At 40.4% G+C, this 12,820-nt stretch overlaps 1 protein-coding gene across 15 annotated transcripts in view; it reads left to right on the top strand.

Moving 5' to 3' along the window:
- The window catches only part of LOC131989923 (calcium/calmodulin-dependent protein kinase type II delta chain), a 102,785-nt gene extending 90,645 nt beyond the window's left edge, over positions 1-12,140 (top strand). For 11 of the 15 annotated variants that reach the window (XM_059355293.1, XM_059355286.1, XM_059355287.1 and 8 more), the window contains 5 exons: positions 536-584; positions 8,307-8,382; positions 8,472-8,566; positions 9,872-10,100; positions 11,283-12,140. In XM_059355293.1, coding sequence (XP_059211276.1) covers positions 536-584; positions 8,307-8,382; positions 8,472-8,566; positions 9,872-10,100; positions 11,283-11,286 — 453 coding nt within the window. In that variant the 3' untranslated portion in view covers positions 11,287-12,140. Of the gene's footprint in view, positions 1-535; positions 585-8,306; positions 8,383-8,471; positions 8,567-9,871; positions 10,182-11,282 lie in introns of those variants that run through there. The other 4 variants (XM_059355288.1, XM_059355302.1, XM_059355291.1 and 1 more) reach the window with 3 other exon arrangements.
- Positions 12,141-12,820: the final 680 nt, after the last annotated feature.

Below are 12,820 nucleotides of genomic sequence, written 5' to 3'. Positions count from 1 at the left end.
ACTGGTAGACTAACACTGCCGCAAAGTGACCCACTTTGTAGAGATTATTACTTTGATTGACATTGATTATTACTCTACAAAAATATGGTTCATTTTGTCAGAATTTTTTGCATATCCTTGCTTTTCTTCCTATAAAGTTCTGAATCATGTTAGATTCTAACTGATCATGTTTCTAACCCCAGATCGCAACAATTTATTTCTGGATGTTGTAACTAAAACAAACCTGAATTAGCCTTTAGTTGGTATTTAGATTCCTTATCATAAAATCAAAACAATTATGTCACGAGTCATGCTCGTTCATGTTGAAAGTATCTTGACGATACTACAAACAAACCCAAGGTCTTATCTCAGCATAATGTCTTCACAGTTGCTTCTCACCATCTTTCAGTTACAATGAGTTCTGGTCAAAAGTCTAATCCCATACTAGGATGATGATAAAATGGCACTGACCTCCCTGATCTCAGCTGAACTCAGATGATGTTCTCAGCTTGTTTGTGCTGCTTTAACTGGTGTGTCTCTTATTGTCTTCTCTCAGGAGTCCAGTGAGAGTGCCAACACTACCATTGAGGATGAAGACGTGAGAGGTAGGGAGGTCCAACTAACAAATACAAAGTACCTCATTAAACTCTTTTTATATAAAGTTTTTAAGCTTTAAGTGCTACATTTTGAAGTTTTTGCCTCACAGTTAAAGGTCACGCCTCGTTTCACTTTGTGGACACAAAAGGTATTTTCCCTTTGGGGAGAAGAGAGGTGGGATTACACTATTATTAGGTTTGGGGTAACCAGGTTTTGGACAGCATCCTGTTACTGATTGTGTCTGTTAATTGTCTTTCAGTTTTAGTATGTTCTATTTCTTAATGTGCATAGTGCTACACCTTGTATTTAAACCATGGTGGGTGAGGCAGAAGGATGGTGATTGCTTGCTAATTGTCTCTTTTGTGGTCTGATAAACCATTAAGTCATCAACATCACTTTTCTCCCCCAAGCTACTGTATCTGTCATATTCCACTGGACCTGGATGAGTGTGGTTTCTTTGGGAATGTCTGTTTGTCACTCTGCCTGAGGAGAAAACCCTGTACAACCCGTGTTGTTTAATCGCTATGACTTGGCAAATGATTGACGTCATGTCACTATTCCAGTTGCTCATATTCTAAGTGGAGACAGAGCGGGCATCCTTTTGATTTGAGTTTACCTGAGCGACAGCAGAGTCATCTTACTATTACAACTTTTCATAGTGGCATCCAGGGCAGGAGTTTCACAATTTGGCCCGTGCCCTTGAAAAACACATCTGCCCTGAGGCAACAGTGGCCTTGATGCCCCGCCCACTGCCCCAGTTGGTTTTGCACATTATCTCCAGATGAGTGACAACTTTTTTCATCTCATTTTCTGTTTCCAGTGTAGAATTCAACAATAATGGAACTAGCAGGCTAGTTAACTAACCATGTGCTAAGAAAACATAGTTAACTATGATGCAGAAACGGCTCACTTAATCACATGAAGAGTCGAGTATGGTGGGACACTTTATTTCATATTAGATTGAAATGTATCTGTTAATGGTAGTGAAATTTGTATTCACCATACTTTTACTTTAGTAATGTGTTATTTTTAGTATACAATGAGGACAGTTATTCTTGACACATACTCTTGGGTGTTTATTTCTTCCAAATTAAGGTAGCCTAACTCAGGCAGTGGCCAGGAAGTCATGTAGTGCATGATGTTTTGACATTATTCAGGTTTTTTTATATGAAACTCAAATGCAAAATGAAATTATATTGATGGGATCATCTAAGTTTGAATATCATAATTTCATCTTCAGTCCTGGTGATTATTTTGCAGAAGCCTATAACTCCTGCAAAAGAACCCCAGAACAATGAGTTACTTGGACATTTTAATTAAATGTAATTGTGGAAAATTAACTTAGAGCCCTGAGCAGGCTGCCACAGCAAAATGTATATTAGGCTTGTGCAGAAGGTTGATTGAACTGACCATTGACGATGTTTAGAATCAATGGTCAATGCCTATCTTGCTGCCGATGCTTTGACTATATTTTTTTTAACAGAAAGACACTGCCATGGTGAATTATATGGTCTACATATACCCCTTTTTGACCAAGGCAGTTTGAGGGGCGGTTCGGAGCTGGTTCCTAATCTCGAACCAGTTCTTTGAGTTTCGACAGTCAAAGACCAGGCTCGGCCAGGAGAACTGGTTCCAGAGCGGAACCAACTCTAGAACCACAAACCGCTTACATCAGGGGTGGGGTATCTTTAATTTTAGATGATTTGTTTAACTGCAATGTGATCGATACCAGGTAGTCTGTGCAAGGTAGGTAGTTAGACCTAGCAGGTTAGTGTTAGCTTACAACAAAGGCTACATTAGCATCATACGTTCAGTGTTTATACAATACGTAATTGCCGTCTATAGCAATCAAGAGAAGCAGCACAGTGGTGTTTGGATACCAATGTAGGAGCAACATTTGAAGCCAAACAATGTATCATTGTGTTATAATGCTTAAAGTTGCCGCTAGCTATTTTGGGAAAGCAGAGACGCATACAGACGTAAGTTTAGATAGTTGTTTATGGTTACTATTTTGCTATCCCATACTAGTAACTGTTGGATATCATTTATAAGGGGTCTCCATAGTGCACACTAGTGCTATGGGACAATACACTGTTGATTATGAGCAGACAGACACCTGATTCCTGGAAGTTAAAAGGTTTTAGTGTCACAAATAGATTAAAAGGAATAGAGAAAGGAATAACCTTTGTGGATCAATATATTTGTTCTAGTTGTCCAAAAAGTGAAAGTGATTTGTTATTGTGTCCATAACATACATATAACATATAATATATATATAACATATAACATACATGGGCTCATTAAGGGTCATGTATTTCCCTCTATAATGGCCTCCATTGTTGTTCATGGCTGATTGGATCGTAGCTGTATCCAGCTGTGCTTTGTATTAGGGTTACACTGCTCCTGTCATTGTTTCTCTGATAACTGTACAAGCCGAACCCCTGCCAGAGCAACAGGAACATACATACATAGACATATATACTATTAATATATATACATCCCTGAACATGCTCACATGCTTTGTCCAAAATAAGAGTTTACAGCTAGACGAAGAGTTGAGGGCTTTGAACCATCTGTCATTTCCTGCATGCTTTCATTTATTCTCCATTTCATGTTTTCCTTTTCTCCATTTCATGTTTTCCTTTTCTCCATCTCATGTTTTCCTATCATTCCTGCTCCGCCCACTATGCCAATCTACATCTCCTTTTCATCCATCCATTCTTCTCTCAGCACACTCTCCCTCACAAATCTATCACCTTAAAACCTCTGCCCACTCCACCTCTCAAAGGCCTTCCTTCTCCTCCTCCTGTTCATCATCTTCCTCCTCCTCCTCCTCCTCCTCCTGCTGGTACTCTCCTAGCGCTTGGCCCAGTGGTGAGGAGTGCTGCCAGTACATCCTATGGGCACTGGCGGCTGCCTACCTGCTCCTCTTCTTCACGTCTTCCTCTCTGGTCTTTCTCTCTGACCATCCCACCACATGTCATCACCCCCCCACCACGCTGGGGCCCGGCCCCCATCACCCCCCCACCACGCTGGGGCCCGCTATCACTGAAGGTATTCAAAAGTGTAGCAAACAGTAGAACTGTATATTTCCCTAAAATTTGAAAATACATGAGAAATTGGTGCGAATGATCGGAGGAACGTTTATAAACTGATTTTACTGGAAGTTCCTTGAATGCTGATAGGCAATTGTAGCAGCAACATATGATATTGTATGTTTTTTTTTTTACTGTGTGTCCGTTTTTTTTGTTTGTAGTCCATTGGATCTGTTTTTTATTCTCTACAATCTCCGTCAGCCCAATTTTATTTATTTTGTAATTGTATATATTATATATAAAATAAAATAATATCTAATATATTTATATATTTTTTTAAATCATGAATTTTAGTTAATAATGCTTATGTTAAATTTGATGCTAGCAGCACATTTCATAAAAGCTGAAACGGGAAACAAGAGGCTAGTAAAGTTAAGCTGACAGGTGATAGTGATGATGGAGGAAGGTTCACCACTTTGTGAAAAACTCTGTGGCCAAATAATCCAACAAGGAATGTATGAATTTTTACCATCTACCAGCCAAAACATCATTCAAAGATTCAGACAAAAAATAGGTTGAAGTTCACGTAGTACCACAGAGGTATTTTTGTTGCATTGTTTTAATCCAACAAGTCAAAACCAAGCCATTCCTCCATTGTGTCATAGCGCCCCTCACAGGTCAGAAGCTGTCATAATAGCTTAATAATAATAACTAACTTTGTTTTTTTCAGTAGTTTCAGCTGTGATTTCCATTCTTTATGGTTGTGACCGCCTCAAATCAGGCATTGTCTAACCCTCCTCACAGGTTATGGCCTTTGTTTGAGAATGAGAGTAATTCTCCTACTTAGAATATTTCATATGACGGAAGATGAGTTCACAATAAACTATGGCTGGCCTTGTCTAAACTAAGGTTAATTCTAGAATCAAACATCTGGTGGAGTTGTGATACAGACCCTTTAAGTTTAATATCCATGTGGTGATTGTAGTGTTTTGTGTTTTCTGTGTGCTGTGTGTGCTCTAATGTATCTACTTTTTGATGCTTGGACATGTTTAGAAACTGAGATTTATTGGATTAGTATAAAGTGTACATGCCTGTAAAAGGGAGACTCGTGGTTACCAGAGCAACCCATTTTGTTTCAGATATCTTGAGGTCAGAGGTCAAGAGACCCATATGAAAATGGCCATGTCAGTTTTTCCCTCACCAAGAAGTATTCTAAATTTGAAGCAATATTGAGCCCTGAAAGAGATGAGATGACATGGTGGGACCAGTGATACCAGTATCTCTCTACAATCTCTTACAGGCAGGAATGTTGGCAACACTGCTATAGCCATGTTTCCTTCAGGGGAAAGTCTCAGGCCACGCCCTCTCTAAAGTCTCAGGCCACGCCCTCTCTAAAGTCTCAGGCCACGCCCTCTCTAATGTCTCAGGCCACGCCCTCTCAAATGTCTCAGGCCACGCCCTCTCAAATGTCCGCTCACTCTACGTGTCTCCATTACAAAAAGGTCCCCAGAGGGGTTTAGAGACTCTGGATGTGACGTTTGGTTTTCCATTGTCACGTAATCGGTTAGCGATAGTTTCGACCGTGATCACATGCGCAACGGATTAAACACGGGAGACGCAACTGTGGCCGCTATCACTAACTGTGCACAACGTCAGCCGCTGATCATAAACAAAGCAGCATGGCTAATTATGCACAGCGTCTCTGCTCATCGTGAATTAAACGACATCACTAACTGAGTGTCTGGTGCTTGTTGTAAACAGAGATCGCTAAGTGAACACACTGTACTGCTAGAGAGCTAACTGTCTCCAGCCTATTAGCACTGTGCTACTGTGCACCTCGTTTAGCGACGCCGGACTGCACTATGAAAGGGCAGAATATCACTTTGCCTTTGCGGGATCACTATGAACGCCCTAAGGTGAAGAGCTGGCACAGATCTTTCCAGCAAGATAGCGGGCATTTCTTAGGACCACACTATGAAAGAAGAATAGAATAGCCTTTATTGTCTTTGTATATATACAACGAAATTGGAGTGCATCTCCCATTGGTGCAAAATAAGAAACTCAAAATAAATATATACATACACGGTAAAAATAGAAAATAATAATAGAATAAATAAAGGGGCTTATGTTTATTGTCGCTTGTGACTACTCGCTACTTCGCCGGCTTTTACAAATGACACGTGCTGTTGCATCATCAAGTACTACGTCACATCCTGCTCAGCGTTCTATCAAATCAGTAACCAGGCTGTTTTAAGGGGAGAAAAACGGCGCTTGTCTTTGACAAGGACGAAAAAAAGTCCAGTCAGAAGTCCGTTCCGGATGGCTCATATTCAAATTAGGGAGATTCGGTGAGTGACACCCGCCTCATTCCGGGTATTAGACTGTAATGGACCCACCCCTTATGTCTCCTCGTCTCAGTGTTAGCTGTGAAAAAAAGGTGATTAAGTACAACTGTTTTCTAAATGTTTTCTAGCCAATATGTGTGCAGATACAGTAAGTGATTCACATCGTCGGTATTCATAGGATCACTTGATGTGTTCAGTTTCTTTGTATTGCTCACCATCTGCTATATGTGTGTGAATGCTTCTGTCCATTAGTGTATGCGTGCCAACCTTCCATTTTTCTGTCCATACACTAAGAAGAGATCCCAGAGGAAAGACTATTCATTATCCAGTTGACAGAAGCTCAAAGGGCATTATTTCCACTCCACAGACACTGTGGAGCATGGAGAGGCTAAGCTCTTCTCTTTGTTGATTTAGTCCAGGCCTGAACATAGAGCAACTTTCAGACAAGGTTCTATTTCTTTCCTTTTCACTTAGTATCCTGAGTTCTCACTGATTTGTCTTTCTGCTATGTCGACATTATGTCAGTAGAATATACTTTTGGGTTTCCTTCAGTGGAAGCTTACAATTAATCAGTATTAGTCATTTTAGTTCTTATCACCTTTGCTACTTCTGCTGTCATTTTATATTCACTGTTACTGAGATTATTACCATTAGTAATATTCCCCATTATTATTACTGCTACTATTACTATTTTATCTACCAGCACAACAACCACTGTCATTAGTAACAGACTTCATTAAAGGGTCAGTGCTATTATTGTTGTCACTCTTCATCTCAGGCTTCCTCTCCCCTCTCACACTATCTACAATATGTAGAATGTTGTAGATCTGTAGATCTGTTCTGTATAAAATTACATCTATTCACGTCTGTCTGTCCTGGGAGGGGGGGGGGGTCCTTCCTCTGGGAGGGGGGTCCCTCCTCTGGGAGGGGGATCACTCCTCTGGGAGGGGGGATCCCTCCTCTTGGAGGGGGATCCTTCCTCTGGGAGGGGGGATCCCTCCTCTGGGAGGGGGATCCTTCCTCTGGGAGGGGGGATCCCTCCTCTTGGAGGGGGATCCTTCCTCTGGGAGGGGGGATCCTTCCTCTGGGAGGGGGATCACTCCTCTGGGAGGGGATCCCTCCTCTGGTAAAGCTCTTTGAGGTAAATCTGTGGTTCTAGGTTAAAGAAATCAAATTGAATTTTATTAAAATGTGACATGTTGAAATTAACACAAAAGAAATGTAACATCAAACATAAAAAAAACTTCCATCAAATGTCTGGTCAGATTTACAACCTTGTTTTCCCATTTATTTGATCAGATTGTCCCTAATTGAGATCACAATTGAGCTAATCTCATACTGCACTTTTATATTAACCTCCGAGTTACATCACTATCCTCCATATTCCTCTGGATCCATACCTATGAGATCGATATTTCATAGGTATCATATATATATATATATATATATATATATATATATGAGAACAGAAAACATGGTGATGAAACATGGAAAACTAATAAAAACTAAACTAAAACTAAGCATTTTCCCAAAAATAAAAACTAATTAAAACTGAAAAATCCCAAACTATTATAGCCTTGCTATGAAACTGTATAATCATTGGACAAAGGTTTGGCCCAACAAGGCCCCATTAGCAAACTGATAATGCCTCTGTAAACTGACTCAGTACTAAGTTTATATTTGCAAAGTAAAGTCCACAACATCATTTGAGCTGCGTCAGGCTTTTTATGAAACATCCAATCAGAGGAGGGTATTGTGGAGGTATTTAGCTCGTCCTGCTGCTGAGAAGCCTGTTGGCTGCTAGTTTTAGTCTGGAACAAGAAGCAAAGGTTAGGATCATGTTCCACCTTTCAGTTCTTAGTTTTCTGGTTCTCTTGTCAGTTGAGGGAATGAATTGCCAAGTCAAACTGCCAACTGTGAGTGTTCAGTTAGCTGGGAACCACAGTGGACATGACGCTGTTGGAGGTAAATGTGGATTTACTGTGTGTGTGTGTGTGCAGTGATATACTTTTAGTAAGCCTCAACAACAGCTCTTATTCTTTCCATTCATTGTTTCCTAGCTTACCTACTTAGCATGAAAGGTAATGTTCATGTTGTCATATGTTGAACCATGCTGACTAACCTCCTACCAGTCTTTCCTTCATTCATTTCTATGTGAAAGTGTATTTCTGTGTGTTTTTGAAAACGATGATACACCTTAGTCCCTGGATGTTGTGACTTTGGGTCGATGTTGTGATGATCTTCCATATTGGTCCATTTTTAACCGTAATTTGTGCTTCTTTTGATATTCATCAGGGAATGTGCGTCCCATCTAATCTAACGTTGTTGTTTCTTTGTCTGTGTCTCTCAGCTCGTAAGCAGGAAATCATTAAAGTCACTGAGCAGCTGATTGAGGCCATCAACAACGGCGACTTTGAAGCCTACACGTTAGTCCCACTAGATTACTTCCTTTCAGCTCCATAGACTGCTACATGTTAAACTCATCACTGACATGGCTGTGTGTGAACTCTTTCAGGAAAATCTGTGATCCTGGCCTTACGTCCTTCGAGCCGGAGGCCTTGGGCAACTTGGTGGAGGGCACCGACTTCCACCGCTTCTACTTTGAGAATGGTAGGAATGAGTCTGCGATGGCAGAAAGTTTACTATTTGTTTTCTCAGTGACTTCCAGTGTACGTGTGTCACACATCATATTGTTCACAATTATATCCTTATAATTTATTTATGAGTAAAAAAAATGCATCTCATGGTATTTGCAACATTCCTACTTTGTGACGTAGTGGTGTAAGGGTTTCCATTAATTGTCTAGACTGTGGCGGCCCGCCATATGTCTCGTGCTGCACTAACGTCACATTATAAGCTACTGAAAGTATATCCACACTATTCATAATATAAAGTTATTTTGCGTTGTGTCTCTGCTCAGCAAGTGTCACCCATCACTCAGTCGGGTGTCACACACTGACACACACACAGTAAATACACCGAGCTGCCGTGTCTATCTGTAATGTATCAGTCCCGTCCCCACATCATCTCTCTGTCTGTATCAGTCCCGTCCCCACATCATCTCTCTGTCTGTATCAGTCCCGTCCCCACATCATCTCTCTGTCTGTCTCAGTCCCGTCCCCACATCATCTCTCTGTCTGTCTCAGTCCCGTCCCCACATCATCTCTCTGTCTGTCTCAGTCCCGTCCCCACATCATCTCTCTGTCTGTCTCAGTCCCGTCCCCGCATCATCTCTCTCTGTGCGAGTCGAACTAAATCCTATCAGCCTGTCCGGGCCGTCAGAGTCCAAACACACTGCTGCATTATGCCGTTCGTTAGCCGCAAGCTAATGTTAGCTAACAATTAAAGTTGTTTTAATCACAAAAAGCTACTATTACTTCCTGTTTCTAAACAAATGCAGCTTTCAAAATATGAGCCCAGAATCCACCACAGAATTTACAAGAAGACTGTCAAAATAAAATGCCTTAAATAAAACATACAAGAACCCTTATTCTTCTTTACAATAATTCATTAAAACATGCAATGGTAAGATCACTGTATATGATGGAATGGTGGCATTAGAATGAGGTGTTTGCTCACATTTAGCTCTCCAAGTGGACGAGATCAATCACATTGTACTATAAAATGTACAAAATTTTCTCTATTTAAATTTTTTGCTAAAACTCAAGAGTCGAGAGTAAATTTTTTTATATTTGGCAACTGTTGAGATTTGCAATTTACACAACATTTAGATTTATGATTGATTTTTAGTTTGTTGAACAATTTTTAATGTATTTATACAGACTAAAAAATCAGTTTCTATATTTTTTTTTGTATTTTTTATTATCATCAAGAATATCGTTATCGCATTATTGCACCTTAGAAACATCCCTTTGTGGACCTGAATAGAGTTTGACATGGTCCTGTCTCCTGCAGCTCTGTCCAAGGGGAAGCAGCCCATCCACACCATCCTGCTCAACCCTCACGTCCACCTGATCGGAGACGAGGCCGCCTGCATCGCCTACATCCGCCTCACGCAGTACATCGACGGCAGCGGCCTGCCTCGCACCATGCAGTCGGAGGAGACGCGCATCTGGCACCGCCGCGACAGCAAGTGGCAGAACATCCACTTCCACCGCTCCGGCTCGCCCACCGTGCCCACTAAGTAAGACCCCAGCTCCTCCCTCTAAATACTGTGTGTAGCATCATTTTTGCATGTAAATGTTTGATTTAATATGTTGAATGCCTATATCAGTGCCTTTTCCAGAGGTGAAATCATGGCCAGCACAGCCCCATAGCCCTGTACCAGTCTGACTGACTACACGCCTTCAGTGCACAACTTGAAAGAAAAAGTTCCGTCAGAATGTTCTTTGCTCCCCAGAAACAATGTGTTTCTATAGAAGGTCCAAAGTGGTGCCACAGTAAAGTTACAGCCATTCTGTGTGGCAGTGATGGTGCAGAGAGCACCATCTGAGAGCTGTGGCTCAGTTGGGAGAGTTGGTTGGCCCCCTAACCGGAGGGTTGGTGGTTTGATCCCTGACCATGGCAGCCTACATGTCCAAGTATCCTTGAGCAAGATACTGAACCCCAAATTGCTCCCGATGCTGCGTTCATCGGTGTGTGAATGAATTCCCAATGGTGGCAGGAGGCACCGTTTAGGGTAGCCTCTGCCACCAGTATGAATGTGTGTGTGAAAGGGTGAATGAGAGCAGTCTGTAGTGTAAAGAGCTTTGAGTGGACTAGAAAAGCGATATATAAGTGCAGGTCAATTTACCATTTACCATTACCCATAAACACTGGGACTGACCCCCAGTCAGTGTATGAGCTGCAGGAGATGATGGTCTGTGTGTTCCCAGTTTGGAGAAACAGACTCTCTCCAGGCAGGAAACAGACTGCAGACGGGGCTGTCACAAGACTTATTTTAACCACCTAAACAAAGGCCCACCCTAACAATGTTGTTTATGGGGACACTATATTAGTAGTATAAGTATACTATATTACTAGTAAGTAGAGACGGGACTGAGCGTGATATCTGACTGACATCACTAATGCACGGACTCACTAAAGCTTTTTACAGTTAAAAATGATCCAAAGATTCAAACATGTAGTAGTTTCTAACCAACATGTATGAACCTCAGAATGAACAGAATGTCTTCTTCATAATCAAACTGTTCATCGTTAACTGTCGTGCTCCAGTACTAGTGTCAACTTGAGAACTGTATTAGATTAACTTAATGATCCCTGTTGGGAAAAATGATAGTACAATATATTTGACATTGGAAACAAACTGAAGTCAGATGTTCTAATGATGTGAAAGTCATGATTCCATATGTGGTTTGTGTTCCAGTTGAGGACCATCTCTGACTCCAGACACCCTCCAGCCTACAGCAATCAGCTCAACCCACCTGCCAGGTGTTCGTCAGATCCTCAGCCAATCCCTGCCCATGATAGCTTTAGCTCCGCCCTCTCAGTGTGTTGTTTACATATTGTCGCTGCTGGACTGAAGGTAATCTTACATGTTGGAAAAACAATCAAACAAAGCGAGGGAGAAAACTTCAAGTCTTGACAATATCATTTTGTAGTGAGAGTTTTTTAGATCAGGATGTTTTAAATAGAAGAGCTTTTCACAAGAGCCACTTGTTCCAGTTGATGAATTTTTAACAGGCTGGTAAATTTGTGATACTTCCAACTAGGGCTGGGCGATATGGACCAAAACTCGTATCCCGATATACCTAGGCTGAATATCAATATACGATATATATCCTGATATTTTTATTGCAAAGTGAGAGCAAATGTTCAGTCAAAGCCAAATCTGACATGTCACAAGTCGTTTATTTAAGTGAACATAAATACTGTAAAACAGGAGAACCTTTTTTTTAAATCAAAGCTCCATAAAGTTCACATTTAAATAAAAAATATCTTCAATAAAAACAACCTATGAAATAAAATAGGCCAATCTTTTTCTGAAATAAATATATTTATATCAGAAAAGAATAACGAACATTACAAAAGAACTAAATATGACAAACTCTAGTAAGGGCAGCATTTATATATAAAGAAAGAGAAAAAAGAACTATATTGATATATGTGATATGGTCTAATTCCGTATCACATTTAAAAAGATATCGATATATCTTGATATATCGCCCAGCCCTACTTCCAATCATTCTGTAGTGACTCATGAGCTGTTGTGATGTTTCAATGACCAATGTTTCACATATCTGCTTTTTACTCATGTATCTTTTCAGAATCTTTTAAAGGTCAGGAACAAGCTTGCTTTTGTTTTGGTGATGTATAAGTTCTGGTAATTGATGTAAATCACTGTCTCTCTGCCTAATCTCTAGCAGTATCCTTATGAACTGAGTTTGCTCTTTTTTTTTAAAATCAGTTTTTTGGTTTGCCGCTGGCACCAAGTACAACAAATGTTTACTAGGAATTTTAACTACATGTTTAAAAGGGAAAATCAAATAAACATGTTTTATTTTGTCTGTTTGGACAATCATCACAGGGAGCATGTGACAGAGTCTTCTGATAGAATGTATAGACTTTAGACAGACTTATAACTCTTAAAGGTTATTTTCATACAGTAAGGAAGTCATTATGTGAATTTTATCAGCTATTTTGTTGTTTACTTCTGATATTGTGGTGTTGATGCCTGACCCTCTTCATTATAAGGCTTTCCTTCAAGTCCTTTCACCTTGATGGAGTCCCACTTTTATTGTTTGTTCAACTGGTGTGAGCCAATGTTTTACAGCACCATGTTTGACTGGAGAAGACGAGTTCAATCACAATGTTGACACTGACACAAAAGCCAAATTTAGAAACCTCAGTTGCTTGTGAAAGTAAGTTAGCCATTCACTTTTGTAAATTAGTTAAGGGAATTAG

The sequence above is a fragment of the Centropristis striata genome, chromosome 17 (genome assembly GCF_030273125.1).
Source record: "Centropristis striata isolate RG_2023a ecotype Rhode Island chromosome 17, C.striata_1.0, whole genome shotgun sequence".
NCBI classification, from domain to species: domain Eukaryota; kingdom Metazoa; phylum Chordata; class Actinopteri; order Perciformes; family Serranidae; genus Centropristis; species Centropristis striata.
This window is presented reverse-complemented; position numbering and strand designations above follow the sequence as displayed.